Below are 14921 nucleotides of genomic sequence, written 5' to 3'. Positions count from 1 at the left end.
TACCGTTAGTCAATTTGGGCATGTGATTAAAGAAGAACATAACACAGTTCTCTGGAAGGGCTACTAAAACACTCCTATTTCCCACCACATACCTGTGTGAGGCCAGATTTTCTTGATATACCCCAACCAAAACAATGTATTATGACAGACTGAATGCAGAATCCAGCTGTCTTCTATTAAGGCATAAATAAAGAGATTTGCAAAAACATAAAGTGATGCTACTCCTGAAAGTAGTAGTAGTTTTTTATTTTTTTTCTGTCACACTGGAAGGTATTGTGGGATCTTAGTTTCCCAACCAGGGATCAAACCCAGGCATCCAGCATGGAAGCGAGGAGTCTTAACTATTGGACCACCGGGCATGTCCCATGTTCCGTGTTTTGTTTTTGGCCTCGCCTTGCAGTTTGTGGGATTTTCCAACCAGGGACTGAATCTGGGCCTTCTGTATTGAGAGCCCGGAGTCATAACCACTGGATCATCAGGGAATTCTCAGTAGTATTTTTTTCACAAAAATATACAAAAACTTAACCCATACAAACACAACCTCTCTGGAGTCCTCTTTTTAAGAGGTATAGTGTTAAGGGGTCCTGGGACCAAACAGTTTGAGAACACTGCAACAGAATATTCGTGATAGACAGGTCAGTCTCGGATTAGAGGGACTCAGATTTACCCAGCTAGTAATCGCTGAATTTCTGGACGCACTAGGAAAAATGGCTACAAAACAAAGAAGAAGACGAAAGGAGCATACCACCAAGGAGAGAATTCCAACCGGGCAGACATCTGACAAAACAAAGCACAGGCAGGCTTCAAGCCACCCACACAACAGAAGCAGACCCTCGGTTTGAAGTTGAGCTCTGCTGGGCGTCACCTGGTGCCTGGACCCCTGGGAACCTGGGTTTCTTATCTACTGACTGAAGATCAGAATGTGAGGCTTAGGGCTCTGTCCAGAGGTTTAATGAGCAAACACAGGGGTGGAGCTGGCTCCCTGCTGCCACCAAGCCTCCTCCTCCTCCACCACTCTCTCACAACCAAAATTTGGCTGGGGTGAGCTCACCACCCACTCTGACCGCTGTCCACAGAGTGGACCAAGACTGCTGCCTGCCATGTCAGTATACAAGGGAGGTGGCAGCCATCAGCCACAGGGCTGTCCTCTCCCCTACCCCAGGGCGCACCCTCAGGGAGCTCAGGGTGGAGATACACAGGCTACCCTGCATCAAGCCAGCAGCCACTGTGGGCCACCCCCAACATGTGGCTGAGGGGTTCAGGATTGAAAAGCACGGGACACTGGCCCTAGTGTTAAGGGGCACATCAAAGGAATGTGATCTCAGTGAGCCCAGACTCTCGCATCTTCCCACACATAGAAAAGTGCTAAATTTGTTAACTTGAGAGATTTTTTTCTTTAGTTAGCACACTTCTTGATGTTCAACAAGCAGGTTTGTTCTTTCAAAGCTCCTGTAGATCCTGGTTCCTCCCCAACCTCTTTGGAAGGATCCCTCAGAGTTACCTAAGACTGTCTCCCAGGCTTAAGTCCTCAGTAAGCCCACCGAATAAAGATTCTCAACTTTTAGGTTGTGCTTTTTAGTTTTCAGTTGACAATTGTCGTGACTTTGAAATGTTTCATGTCCTCCTCTACAAACTGTCAAGGAATAAGGCTTGGTAGTGGCTTCTTTTCTAAGTGGCAGCAACAGACAACAGGAGAATGAGAAAAGCGTATGTTTGAGTAGAAACAAAGGCCAACTCTTAACACACAGAAGTAGAAGCTCACAAAGCGTCAGGAGAGCCCCTGAAAGAAAATGCTGCAAACAGCAACTGAGGACAGAAAGAGAGACAGGGAATTTCCGGGGGACCTGGAGGTTAGGGTTCCAGGCTTTCACTCACGAGACCTGGGTTCAATCCCTGTTTGGGGAACTGAGATCCCACCAGCTGACTGGCGCAGACAGAAAAAAATGGGACAAGGATCAAGAAAACAAACTGACCAGCTATAATTTCTCCAAGTATCAGACCAACAATACTTCTGAAAATGATTTTACCTGATCTAGATCCAGAGAAGAATAGACGATTTTCCCTTTATCATCTCCAGAGAACAGTTTCATCCCATTGGGGCTCCAAGCCAGAGCTGTTATGCTATTTTTGTGAATGCCAGTGACGTCAAACCTCCGAAGCTATGAATAAACGATAAAAATAACACGCAAGAAAAAGAAAAGGAGAGACACTGTGAGATGTAGAGCTGTGTGGACGAGGCAGTATGCAACCCCTCCTGTTTTGTGGAGTAACTGGTGTTCCCAAGCTGCTTTCCAGGCAAAACCCTGCACAAGGGCCCATCTGTCTATTTACCTTGAAAACTGACGGAGAGGAGCCAGAGGCTATTAAGCAATTTAAATTACCCATATGCGCTTTTCACCAAGTGTCTTACCAGCAACAAAAATGTTATCTGACTATGAAGAGCACAGAATTAGGCTTTTCTGAGCAAATATTTTCTCAGCAGATGAGGACTTCTCATTTTAAAGGATGAGAGGAATTTGCCAAGAAATTAAGAAATGCTAAAATGGTTGGCACTTACCTGTTTATTTCTCCCTGGCAATGAGGATACAAGCTGAAAAACTGCAACCCTCCCAGAGGCTGTGCCTGCTGCTACCAGGTCATCGAAGCAGCTCAGCAGCTTCACCACCGTGATGGACTCTGTTTTCCCCTGAAAGAGAAAACATCTAAAATCAAATGGGCCTGTCACTGGGCCAGATTTCAAACTGTGAAACAGCACCTACAAGTGAAATGGAAAACCTCACCACACAGCAGCCTATACATACTCCTGATTGAAAATGAATATAGTTCAGAGAGATAATTATATCTTTTTCTTTCCAGGTTTTTTATTTTTGAAATGGCAAGTGTGAACCACTGAGCTCTTCTCAAGAGAATTCTAAGGAGCTTGGACAAGAGAGATTGTTCCCCCTGAAATCAGAGTCTGGAATCAGGAGAGCTGTCCCACTCCCAAGCTCTGCTTCCTTCTCTCTCAACATGGACAAGTCACCCACCAGCTGTCATCCGTGGTGTGTACCTGCCACACAGGTGTGCTGGAGGATCAACAACACACTTGAGAGTGCTTCATAAACTTATTCCTGGTGTGTTTAGATTCTTAGATCAATAATCACATTAAATAACATTAACGCAGGCTTCTTATACTGGTTTAGTAAAAAGCACATGTCAAGCACTGAATACAGATCTTTAGGCTTCCAGCGCACCTGAATAGTCATTTTGTATTTTGAAACCACTCATTCAAAAAAATTACACAACCATTTCCACCTTGCTAAGACAAATGGCAAGATCTTCAATAGGCCGTTTTGAACCCTGATGCGGTAATTTACATGGTAATCAATCTGTCAAACCCGAGTGCACCCTGCGCCTTCAGGATCCTGAGTCAGCTGCTGGGTTAACACACAGCAGGGCGAGGGCCCGGCCTCTCAAAGCGGAGCCGCAGCAGCAAGACATGCACGCAGAGAACCGCCCCAGCGAGCGGAGGTGGTCACGCCAGAGCTCGCTTTCAGGCCCTGCTCAGGCTATAAACACGCCTGGTGCCAGAGCATGACAGGGGGTAAGGGAGCTAGATCTTAAGTGACAGGAAGGAAAAGCGGGCCCTTGAAGATGCCTGCTTTTGCAAGTATACCAGTCTGAAGTCTTACTGGGACACCCTCTGGAACAGGCTGGAAGGAGGCGTGGGCCCAGACAGGAGGACCAGCCGGGAGCTTTCTGCGCTCATTCAGGCGGAGCAAGTTCGCACCCAGTCAAGAGAAGTGGCCAACTCCACAGGCGCCAGGGTGGAGAACCCCAGGGAGGAAAGACGAGTGTGAGGCCTGATGAGGATGCCGGCAGCAGCAAGGGACAGGGCACAGGCCTCTCAGAAGCACGTGTCCTGCGCCAGGCCGCCTGGCCAGCACTGCACAGGCATTACCTCCTGGGATCCTCAGACCACCAAGAGCATAGGAGATGGAGCTATCCTCGTGATACCAAGGCTGTGAGACTGGTCTCAGGTCACATAGCCCAGGGGAACCGAGTCAGGACTCTGCCTGAGTGTGACTGCAGAGGCCAGGCCCTGCTCTGCCTCGGGGCTCCAGCAGACCCATGGCTGTGGACGTGGGAGGCAGGGTCGGCCAAGGAGCAGCAGGACGGTGAGCGGAAGGCAGGGACTGTTAGGGACGGCTCCACCTCCGCTCGCAGGCGAGAAAGGCACACAACACGCCTTAGATGTGTATCGTCTGACATGCCAGCGGGGCCTCCCTGGTGGTCCGGTGGTTACGACTCTGCACTTCCACTGCAGGGTGTGCAGGTCTGATCCTTGTTTGGGGAACTAAGATCTTGCACACTGCACGGCATGCCCAAAATAAAAAAGAATATTTTTCCTGGGAATTTGTAATTACAAAAACTGCTACTCCATCAGTAATCCAAATCACTTATTGGAGATCTTGCCATGTCATAGCACAAAATCAGAACAGCTGTGTAGTTTTTCTGAATGAATGGCTTCAAAATAAAAATCATCGCACAGATGGGCTGGAAACTGCAACGCCTGTAAACATGCTTTTAATAAACCAAGGTACTAGGCTTGACTTAACATTCTTTAATATGATTACTAATACATGTCATCATTCTTGACGTAAGAACCAAAACATCCAAAGAATCAGACTATCATACCCGACTAACTCCAGATAGAGACAAAATATGAAGTTTCAACTTCTGACAGGATAACACTCTAGCTGTTCTGAAAAACACTGCCCTCCAAACACCTAGAAATGCTGAATAAGATACATAAAGCACTTATTAAACGCTCAGCCGACCTCTATAAAGAAAATCTACAAGAGCCAAAACCCAAGAGAGCCCTTCTGTCAAACCAGACAGAAGCCAGCCCTGAAGCCACAGGCTGCCCAGTGACTGGTGAACATCCAGACCTGGGATTTTCTCAGGTGAGTAGGGGGAATGAGGACAAGGCTTCGGGCCAGATGAGGTAGGGAGCTGGACCTGACCTCCCCGTAAAGCCAGAACCCATGAAGACCTAACGCTCAGGGAAAGTGTAAACTAGGGAAAAGTCAATTTGCTGGCAAATGGAGCTGACAAGGAACTCAGCCTTGTATCTCAGGCACTGACTGGAGTGAATAAAAAGAGCAGTTCCTAAGGATCTGTAATCACAAACCTGCCCCATCCAGCACCAGGGTTTAAAGTTACTCTCCCTCCCCACTCAAAAGCAGCTCCATGCAGGCAGCTTCTGACACGCTTCCTTGTCTGTAATGCTTCAAGGGGCCTGGCAGAGTGACCATAAACCCCACCTCTGGGGACTCAGTCTCGGCCCAGGCCCCTCAGGATTCACACGTGTTTGGATCAGCCACACAGTTCACAGCCAGAGATGACCACAGGGAAACAGGCCCATGAAGAGGACTCAACCGAAAGAGCACCAACAGAACTGGACAACCCCTCATCCCAACTCAAGTACTTTCATGTAGACTAAGAAGAACCAGAACTGTAATGGAAATATGCTTAAGGGGAAGGATAAATTGGAAATTTTGAATTAGCAGATATACACTACTACATATAAAATAAAAAATAGAGACCTGTTGCCGGGAGCCAGCATGGGAGATCCCACCCATGACAAAGGTCATGCAGAGAGGACCTGAAGGCAAAGGCGAATCAGGACTCGAGGGACCCCTTGGACCTGCTTGAGCATCTATCCCAAAACCAGAATCTGTCTGTCTTACTACTTTATGACTTTCACCAACTCCTCTGACATTAACAGGGGGCTATTCCTGACCACCTTTTTCTGAAGGACATCAACTTAGAGCTCTAGTTAATAAGTCTCCTGGGCATAATAGGAGTGTTCCAATTCAAATCCCTCAGATAGCTTTCTAACTTGCCTGACAGGTTTATCCGGACTCCTACAGCTACGCGTGTGATTGTTCACAGCCTCCCAACCACGAGAGGCACGGGAAGCTGGCATATTTTAACAATGCAGAGCTTCTAGGGGAGTTAAAAAATATTAGAATAGAACTGGTAGAGGATTTCATTGTTGAACTAATGCTTGCTGCCAAGTTCCCATATCCCTTACCCACTGTGTCCCTGGGAGTGTATTAATATAGTTGGTATATAGAAATATAAGTAGTAACCTTAATGTTAACAACCCTAGACCCTTGAGTTAATAAATTCTTTCCTTGTTATCCCCCACTGCACCTTTTGCCCTACAGGAATACAACTCTATCTAGTGCTTTCAGGCAGTGGCGCCAAACTTCAGAAAAATCACCTTTGGAGAAAATAAGTTTTTCTGGTTGACTAAGCTTTATCAGAAGAAAAATGTTAACAGGCCTTCTGGCCAGAAGATGATGTAAATCACCTAAAGCCTTTGTATATGGTAAGTCTGCAGAAAGAAAGCCTGGTCTCAATAAGGGTCCAGGACTGCTGACCTTGCACGATTCTCTACCCGCTATTATCCTCTATGTACAACTTAGGGTGTAAAAGCTCCTTTTGAAAATACAGCTACGGACCTGGCTTCATCAGAGCTTGGTCTCCCCGTGTCATTCTTTTTTTCTTTTCCCTCCTTTTCTCTCTCTGTTCTTCCTTCAGGATGACTACTTGGAGCACAGGGGCTCCCTGAGTTCACTTATCTGCCCGGGCTTCTAAGACTCAATTGGGAAGGCGCCCAGTGTCTTCAGGGCAAGGGTGCTCTGCGTCTTCACCCCACTGAGAGGGCGCCTGTGGCCTCCGTGAACAGGGCAAGTCTGGTGTCACGGACTTTATTGGCTTTCTGTGTAAACCAAGGTAGATCAAGCCCCTTTCTCTCCCCTTTTACTATCCTTATCGCCGATGCCGTCCTCCTGAGGGAATCCCTGGGTCCTACCGGGGCTGGACCCCGGTATACTATATAGCACAGGGAACTATCTTGTAATAACCTACAGTGAAAAAGAATCTGAAAAAGTGTAACTGAATCACTTTGCTATACACATGAAACACGATAAATCAACTATACTTCAATAACAAAAAAGTCTTTAAAATTTTCAAGGACTATAAAGGAAATTGAAACATAAGAGCAAACCACTATCAGAAATAATTAAATATACATGAAAAAGAATCAAAAGAATTTAAAATCTTAGTGGTGGATTAAAAGATTAGTCACAGCTGAAAGAAAAATCACTGAATTAGATGACAGATCTGTGCAGCAAAGATATAAATTAAGAAAGAGAAGTTGAGAGTCACAGAGGATAGAATACAAAAATCCAACCTACATCTAATTGGGATTCCAGAAGAAAAGAAAATAGGATTAGAGAGGGCAGTGCCTTCAGAGATAAGGCTAAAAGCTATCCAAAACTAGGGAAAAGCCTGTATCCTCAGGAGTACAAGCCTTGAACAAGATTCATGAAAAGAAATGCACACACACATGTCTTTCAAACAATAAAACCTCAAAAGCAATGAGGAGATATTCATATGTCAGAGAAAAGAGGCAAATAACTAAATATGAATAATTATTAATAAAAGATGTCTCAACAAAGGAGTCCTGGAGACTGTAGAGTATCATCCTCAAAGTGCTAAGAGACAGAACTGATAGCCTTGAACAGTATGTCTTTCTAAACAATTTAAAGACAGAGACACAGGAATTCTCTGGCGGTCCAGTGGTTAAGACTCAGCACTTTTACCATGGCCTGGGTTCAATTCCTGGTCAAAGAACTAAGATCCTTGCAAGCCATGTGGCATGGCAACAAACAAACAAAGGCAGACACTCAGACGAACAAAACATCAAGAGTACTTGATTTTGTACTTTGAAGTACCACCCAAAGACTTCAACCCAAGAACTACTACAGGACACACTCCAGCAAGAAGGAAAATTGGTTGCAAAGGAAACCAAAATGTAACAAGGGATGGCAAGTGAAGATGCCGATAAAACTGTGAGGAAATCCAAACAGTGATTATAAAATATAATATGTCCAACTTGAGTAGTTAAATGTAGAATGAAAATACCAAATTGTCACACGCATAATGAGAAAGGCCAGATAAAGACATAACCTTCCGTGAATATAGACACAAAAAAATCTCAACTAAAGTACAGCAAGATTTTAAAACAGGCTATCATGATAAAATGCAGTTTAAAGCCAGGGATGTTGCTAAACACTCTACAACACAAAGGACAACACCCCTAGGCCAAAGGTCAATAATGTCAGGTTGAGAAACCCTGACTTAAACCACCTCAAGAAGGACATTAAATATAAGTGGCCTAAATATGCCAATTAGAAGGTAGAGACTGTTAAACTGGATTAAAAAAGTAAGACCTAAATTTACGCTATCAACATGAAATGCACTATAGATTTAAAGGCACAGACAAGTTGAAACTAAGAGTGGAGAAAGATAAACCACGCACACTGTTATTTTGTAGATTTCAACACTCTTCTCACAGTATTTGACAGAACAAATTGGCTGCAGAAGTCTTGGAAGACAGAACTATACTATTGCATTAGTCTGTGTGCACAGAGAGCAGCCCCTGAGGATAGAATCAGACACTCAAGGCACTTACTGTGAAAACAAAAATCTGTGAGGGAAAAAGGGATGCAGCTGGAGAAGGCAGGAAGAATTGTCAGATCACAATGCAGGCTATGACCCTGAAGGAGGAACAGCCTGGGAGCAGCCAGGAGGATGTGTGCCATGGAATGAGCACAGTGGTGGCTTCGGGGGTCTCAATACACCATCCATCCCCATGGCGGGAAAGAAGTCAGGTTACCACCAAGCCACACACAGAGTTCAAAGACATTAACAGACTTCCCTGGCGGTGCAGAGGACAGGGATCTGCTTGCCAAGGCAGGGGACACAAAGCTTGATCCCCAGCCTGGGAAAATTCCACGTGCCACAGAGCAACTAAGCCCGTGCGCCACAACTACTGAGCCCATGCTCTAGAGCCCGCGGGCCACGACTACTGAGCCCGTGCTCTGCAACAAGAGAAGCCACTGCAGTGAGAAGCCCACATCCTGCAACAAAGAAAAGCTCTGGTTTACCGCAACTAGGGAAAGCCCACACAAAGCAGTGAAGACCCCAGCACAGCCAAGAAGATAAATTAAAACAAAAAACAATTTTAAAAAAGTATTTGGGAGAATAGCATTGAAACATGTATAATATCATGTATGAAACGAGTCGCCAGTCCAGGTTCGATGCACGGTACTGGATGCTTGGGGCTGGTGCACTGGGACGACCCAGAGTGAGGGTAGGGGAGGGAGGAGGGAGGAGGGTTCAGGATGGGGAACGCGGGTATACCTGTGGTGGATTCATTTCGATATTTGGCAAAACTAATACAATATTGTAAAGTTTAAAAATAAAATAAAATTAAAAAAATAAATAAAGATTAAAAAAAAATATTTATTGTGAGTCCCTCTTTAAAAACAAAGACATTGCCAACAATTCTACTTTAGAGAGAGAATATACTTAAAGATTATTTTTCATGACTGCATTGATATACAAAACCTCTTTTAAGATACCCAAACACTCAAGGCTCAAATCCACTGTTAATATTATAATCTTTAGCAATACATCTACTTCATAAAATCAATCCTTCATTTAATACATTATTTAATAATGGGATTTTTACCACACTAAGAGCATTAAGATACCGATCTAGTACTGTTTCATACGAGTCTACAAATGAGATAGACCTTAATAATATCAAGTAGCCTATATAAAAGAATTGCTAGTTTAAAATGAGATGAACTAGGGTTAAGCAGTTAAGTGTTTACTGGTGGCTTCACTGTGCTTGTTGTGGGGACACAAAGGTGCCGCTTTCGGGGGTCTCACAGTCCCAGAGGGACACGGCTAGCTCCGACACGCTCAGGAGAGGCATGGGCTGGCAAGGTTGCTGCCTTCGGGGTGCAGTCAGCTGCACATCAAGTGTCTCGTGGCATGGTTATTTTTCATTTTCTGAAACAGTGAAATACGATCATAAATGCAAGACAATATACATGACATATACATGACACCACCCTTACAGCAGAAAGCGAAGAGGAATGAAAGAGCCTCTTGATGAAAGTAAAAAAGGAGAATAAAAAAGCTGGCTTAAAACTCAAAAAACTAAGATCATGGCATTTGATTCCATCAGTTCAGTTCAGTTCAGTTGTCCCTCAGTCGTGTTCAACTCTTTGTGACCCCATGAACCTCAGCATGCCAGGCCTCCCTGTCCATCACCAACTCCTGGAGTTCACCCAAACTCATGTCCACTGAGTCAGTGATGTCATCCAACCATCTCATCCTCTGTTGTCCCCTTCTCCTGCCTTAAATCTTTCCCAGCATCGGGGTCTTTTCCAATCAGTCAGTTCTTCACATGAGGTGACCAAGATTTTGCAGTTTCAGCTTCAGTATCAATCCTTCCAATGAATATTTAGGACTGCTTTCCTTAAGAATGGACTAGTTGAATCCACTTGCAGTCCAAGTGACTCTCAAGTCTTCTCCAACACCACAGTTCAAAAGCATCAGTTCTTTGGCACTCAGCTTTCTTTATAGTCCAACTCTCACAACCACATGTGACTACTGGAAAAACCATAGCCTTGACTAGACGGACCTTTGTTGGCAAAGTAATGTCTCTGCTTTTTAATATGCTGTCTAGGTTGGTCATAACTTTTCTTCCAAGGAGCAAGCATCTTTTAATTTCACGGCTGTAGTCACCATCTGCAGTGACTCTGGAGCCCCCAAAAATAAAGTCTGCCACTGTTTCCACTGTTTCCCCATCTATTTCCCATGAAGTGATGGGACCAGATGCCATTCTCTTAGTTTTCTAGGTGTTGAGTTTTAAGCCAACTTTTTCACTCTCCTCTTTCACTTTCAATAGGCTCTTTAGTTCTTGTTTTCTGCCATAAGGGTGGTGTCTTCTGCATATCTGAAGTTATTGATATTTCTCCTGGCAATCTTGATTCCAGCTTGTGCTTCATCCAGCCCAGCGTTTCTCATGATGTACTCTGCATATAAGTTAAATAAGCAGGGTGACAATATACAGCCTTAACATACTCCTTTCCCGATTTGGAACCAGTCTGTTGTTTCACGTCCTGTTCTAACTGTTGCTTCCTGACCTGCATACAGATTTCTCAAGAGGCAGGTCAGGTGGTCTGGTATTCCCAACTCTTTAAGAATTTTCCACAGTTTGTTGTGATCCACACAGTCAAAGGCTTTGGCATAGTCAATAAAGCAGAAGTAGATGTTTTTCTGGAACTCTCCTGGTCTTTTGATGATCCAGTGGATGTTGGCAATTTGATCTCTGGTTCTTCTGCCTTTTCTAAATCCAGCTTGAACATCTGGAAGTTCATGGTTCACGTACTGTTGAAGCCTCGCTTGGAGAATTTTGAGCATTACTTTGCAAGCGTGTGAGACGAGTGCAATTGTGAGGTAGTTTGAGTATTCTTTGGCATTGCCTTTCTTTGGAATTGGAATGAAAACTGACCTTTTCCAGTCCTGTGGCCACTGCTGAGTTTTTCAAATTTGCTAGCATACTGAGTGCAGCACTTTCACAGCATCTTCTTTTAGGATTTGAAACAGCTCAACTGGAATTCCATCATCTCCCCTAGCTTTGTTTGTAGTGATGCTTCCTAAGGCCCGCTTGACTTCGCATTCCAGGATGTCTGGCTCTAGGTGAGTGATCATATCATTGTGATTATCTGGGTCGTGAAGATCTTTTTTATATAGTTCTTCTGTGTATTCTTGCCACCTCTTTTTAATATCTTCTGCTTCTCTTAGGTCCATACCATTTCTGTCCTTTCTTGTGCCCATCTTTGCATGAAATGTTCCTTTGGTATCTCTAATTTTCTTGAAGAGATCTCTAGTCTTCCCCATTCTATTGTTTCCCTCTATTTCTTTGCACTGATCACTGAGGAAGGCTTTATCTCTCTTTGCTATTCTTTGGAACTCTGCATTCAAATGGGTATATCTTTTCTTTTCTCCTTTGCCTTTCACTTCTCTTCTTTTCACAGCTATTTGTAAGGCCTCCTCAGATAGCCATTTTGCCTTTTTGCATTTCTTTTTATAGGGGATGGTCTTGATTCCTGCCTCCGGTACAATGTCACGAACCTCCATCCATAGTTCTTCAGGCACTCTATCAGATCTAATTCCTTGAATCTATTTCTCACTTCCACTGTAAAATCGTAAGGGATTTGATTTAGGTCATACCTGAACAGTCTAGTGGTTTTTCCTACTTTCTTCAATGTAAGTCTGAATTTGGCAACAAGGAGTTCATGATTTGAACCATGGTCAGCTCCCGGTCTTGTTTTTGCTGACTGTATAAAGCTTCTCCATCTTTGGCTGCAAAGAATATAATCAGTCTGATTTCAGTGTTGACCATCTGGTGATGTCCATGTATAAAGTCTTCTCTTGTGTTGCTGGAAGAGGGTGTTTGCTATGACCAGTGTATTCTCTTGGCAAAACTCTATGAGCCTTTGCCCTGCTTCATTCTGTACTCCAAGGCCAACTTTGCCTGTTACTCCAGGTGTTTCTTGACTTCCTACTTTTGCATTCCAGTCCCCTATAATGAAAAGGACATCTTTTGGGGGTATTAGTTCTAGAAGGCCTTGTAGGTCTTCATAGAACTGTTCAACTTCAACTTTTTCAGCATTACTGGCCGGGGCATAGACTTGGATTATTGTGATACTGCATGGTTTGCCTTGGAAATGAAAAGAGATCATTCTGTCATTTTTGAGATCACATCCAAGTACTGCATTTCGGACTCTTGTTGACTATGATGGCTACTCCATTTCTTCTAAGGGATTCTTGCCCACAGTAGTAGATGTAATGGTCATCTGAGTTAAATTCACGAATTCCAGTCCATTTTAGTTTGCTGATTCCTAAAATGTTGACATTCACTCTTACCATCTCCTGTTTGACCACTTCCAATTTGCCTTGATTCATGGACTTAACATTCCAGGTTCCTATGCAATATTGCTCTTTACGGCATTGGACTTTATTTCCATCACCAGTCACATCCACAACTGGGTGTTGTTTTTGCTTTGGCTCCGTCTCTTCATTCTTTTTGGAGTTAGTTCTCCACTGATCTCCAGTAGCATATTGGCATCTACCGACCTGGAGAGTTCATCTTTCAGTGTCCTATCTTTTTGCCTTTTCATACTGTTCATGGGGTTCTCAAGGCAAGAATACTGAAGTGGTTTGCCATTCCCTTCTCCAGTGGTCCCATCACTTCATGGCAAATAGGTAGGGAAGCAATGGAAACAGTGACAGACTATTTTCTTGGGCTCCAAAATCACTGCAGATGGTGACTGCAGCCATGAAATTAAAAGACACTTTTTCCTTGGAAGAAAAGCTATGACCTACCTAGACAACATATTAAAAAACAGAGACATTAATTTGCCAATAAAGGTCCATCTAGTCAAAGCTATGGTTTTTCCACTAGTCATGTATGGATGTGAGAGTTGGACTATAAAGAAAGCTGAGCACCAAAGAATTGATGCTTTTGAATTGGGGTGCTAGAGAAGACTCTTGAGAGTCCCTTGGACTGCAAGGAGATCCAACCAGTCCATCCTAAAGGAAATCAGTCCTGAATATTAATTGGAAGGACTGATGCTGAAGCTGAAGCTCCAATACTTTGGCCACCTGATGCGAAGAACTGACTCATTTCCCTGATGCTGGGAAAGACTGAAGGCAGGAGGAGAAGGGGATGACAGAGGATGAGATGCCTGGATGGCATCACTGACTCGATGCACATGAGTTTAAGCAAGCTCCAGGAGTTGGTGACGGACAGGGAGGCCTGGCATGCTGCAGTCCATGGGATTGCAGAGAGTCAGACGCGACTCAGCGACTGCACTGAACTGACACACGTGATCACACAGCTAGAAGAGCCATCACAAAGTGAGCACCTGTGGAGTCCCCACTCATCACCAAGAGCACCTTCGAAGCCCTCTATGCCCCACACCCCCCCACACCTGACTGCATTGCTGTATCAGACCACCGCTGTGGAACTGGGATCCATCACTCCCATGCTCTTATTCAGAGCTTTCATGCTTGTTTGTTTACACACAGAAGTGTATACAAGTGCCTAAGACACAGATCCACACTGGTGAATGGGCACCCGAAGGATCTGCCCTCAAGCTTCCCGATCCGAGTATTCAATCCGTTCCGTGTCCTGCTGTTCATCAGCCCAGGAGGGCTGTTTTGTGATCACCAACTCACACGGAGCTGAACCCCAAAGCCAATGTATGATTATTTCACAGCGAACGAATGCTTGCACAAACCAGAAGGCTCATGTAGGAACAACCGGCACTCTGCCCCCACTGGCCGATGTAGGTGGGCAGCAAGTTCTAGTTCAAAAGCTGCTCAGCAAGCATGGGGCAACTTCTGAGGAAACCTCAGTAAGCCTCAGTGCCAGCCACACCAAGGGCATCACAGCCCTCAGGGAATCGCTACCCCCACCTCCAGCAAAGCCCGGTTCAGCCCAACGTTTAGTTTCCCGAATCACACAGCAGCCTGCCGGCCCTCTCCTCTCTCATATACTCGTCCTTTTGAAATGAAAACAGTTCTGCCCTGTTCTGGCCTGGGAGCCACTCTTCTGTCTCTTTAAGGAGACTGTCCTCCGAAGAGCTTATCTATTATGTGTGTAACTCTTCTATTTCCCTCCTTTCCAGCTTCCAGGGAGGGGAGTAGGGACACTTCTTGTTGCCTCTAAGTGGCAACTTAACTTCCTCAAACAGAAATCTAGTAATTAGCTTAAGAGAAAAACCTCTGATTTGCAAGAAACCAGCAGTGGTTTTCTGGACAATCACTTCACCAATAGGTCTTAGCCAAGTTTCTTAGGCTCCTTGGCAGGCACTTTTCCCTTTATACACAAAACAAAAAACACCAGGGAAAAAGTGTTCTTTGTGAGCAAGCTCAAGGAAGCTGTGACGTTTGACAAGGCTTTCTTTAGGAGCTGCTTTTGCTGTGTCAAAGCTGAA

General features: G+C 44.6%; 1 protein-coding gene across 7 annotated transcripts in view; it reads right to left on the bottom strand.

Moving 5' to 3' along the window:
• TECPR2 (tectonin beta-propeller repeat containing 2) overlaps positions 1–14921 on the bottom strand; it is a 101154-nt gene that overhangs the window by 64962 nt on the left and 21271 nt on the right. For all 7 annotated transcript variants that reach the window (XR_011562732.1, XM_070775770.1, XM_070775769.1 and 4 more), the window contains exons 3-4: positions 2558–2686; positions 2028–2159 (exon numbers count right to left, since the gene is read on the bottom strand). Coding sequence is in view for 6 of the 7 variants with exons in the window: in XM_070775770.1 (XP_070631871.1) it covers positions 2028–2159; positions 2558–2686 (261 nt within the window). In the remaining variant the exon portion in view is untranslated. The remainder of the gene's footprint in view (positions 1–2027; positions 2160–2557; positions 2687–14921) is intronic.

This window comes from Bos indicus, chromosome 21 (genome assembly GCF_029378745.1).
Source record: "Bos indicus isolate NIAB-ARS_2022 breed Sahiwal x Tharparkar chromosome 21, NIAB-ARS_B.indTharparkar_mat_pri_1.0, whole genome shotgun sequence".
Classification (NCBI taxonomy): domain Eukaryota; kingdom Metazoa; phylum Chordata; class Mammalia; order Artiodactyla; family Bovidae; genus Bos; species Bos indicus.
Note: the sequence above shows the minus strand (reverse complement) of the source record. Positions and strands in the feature narration are given on the sequence as shown.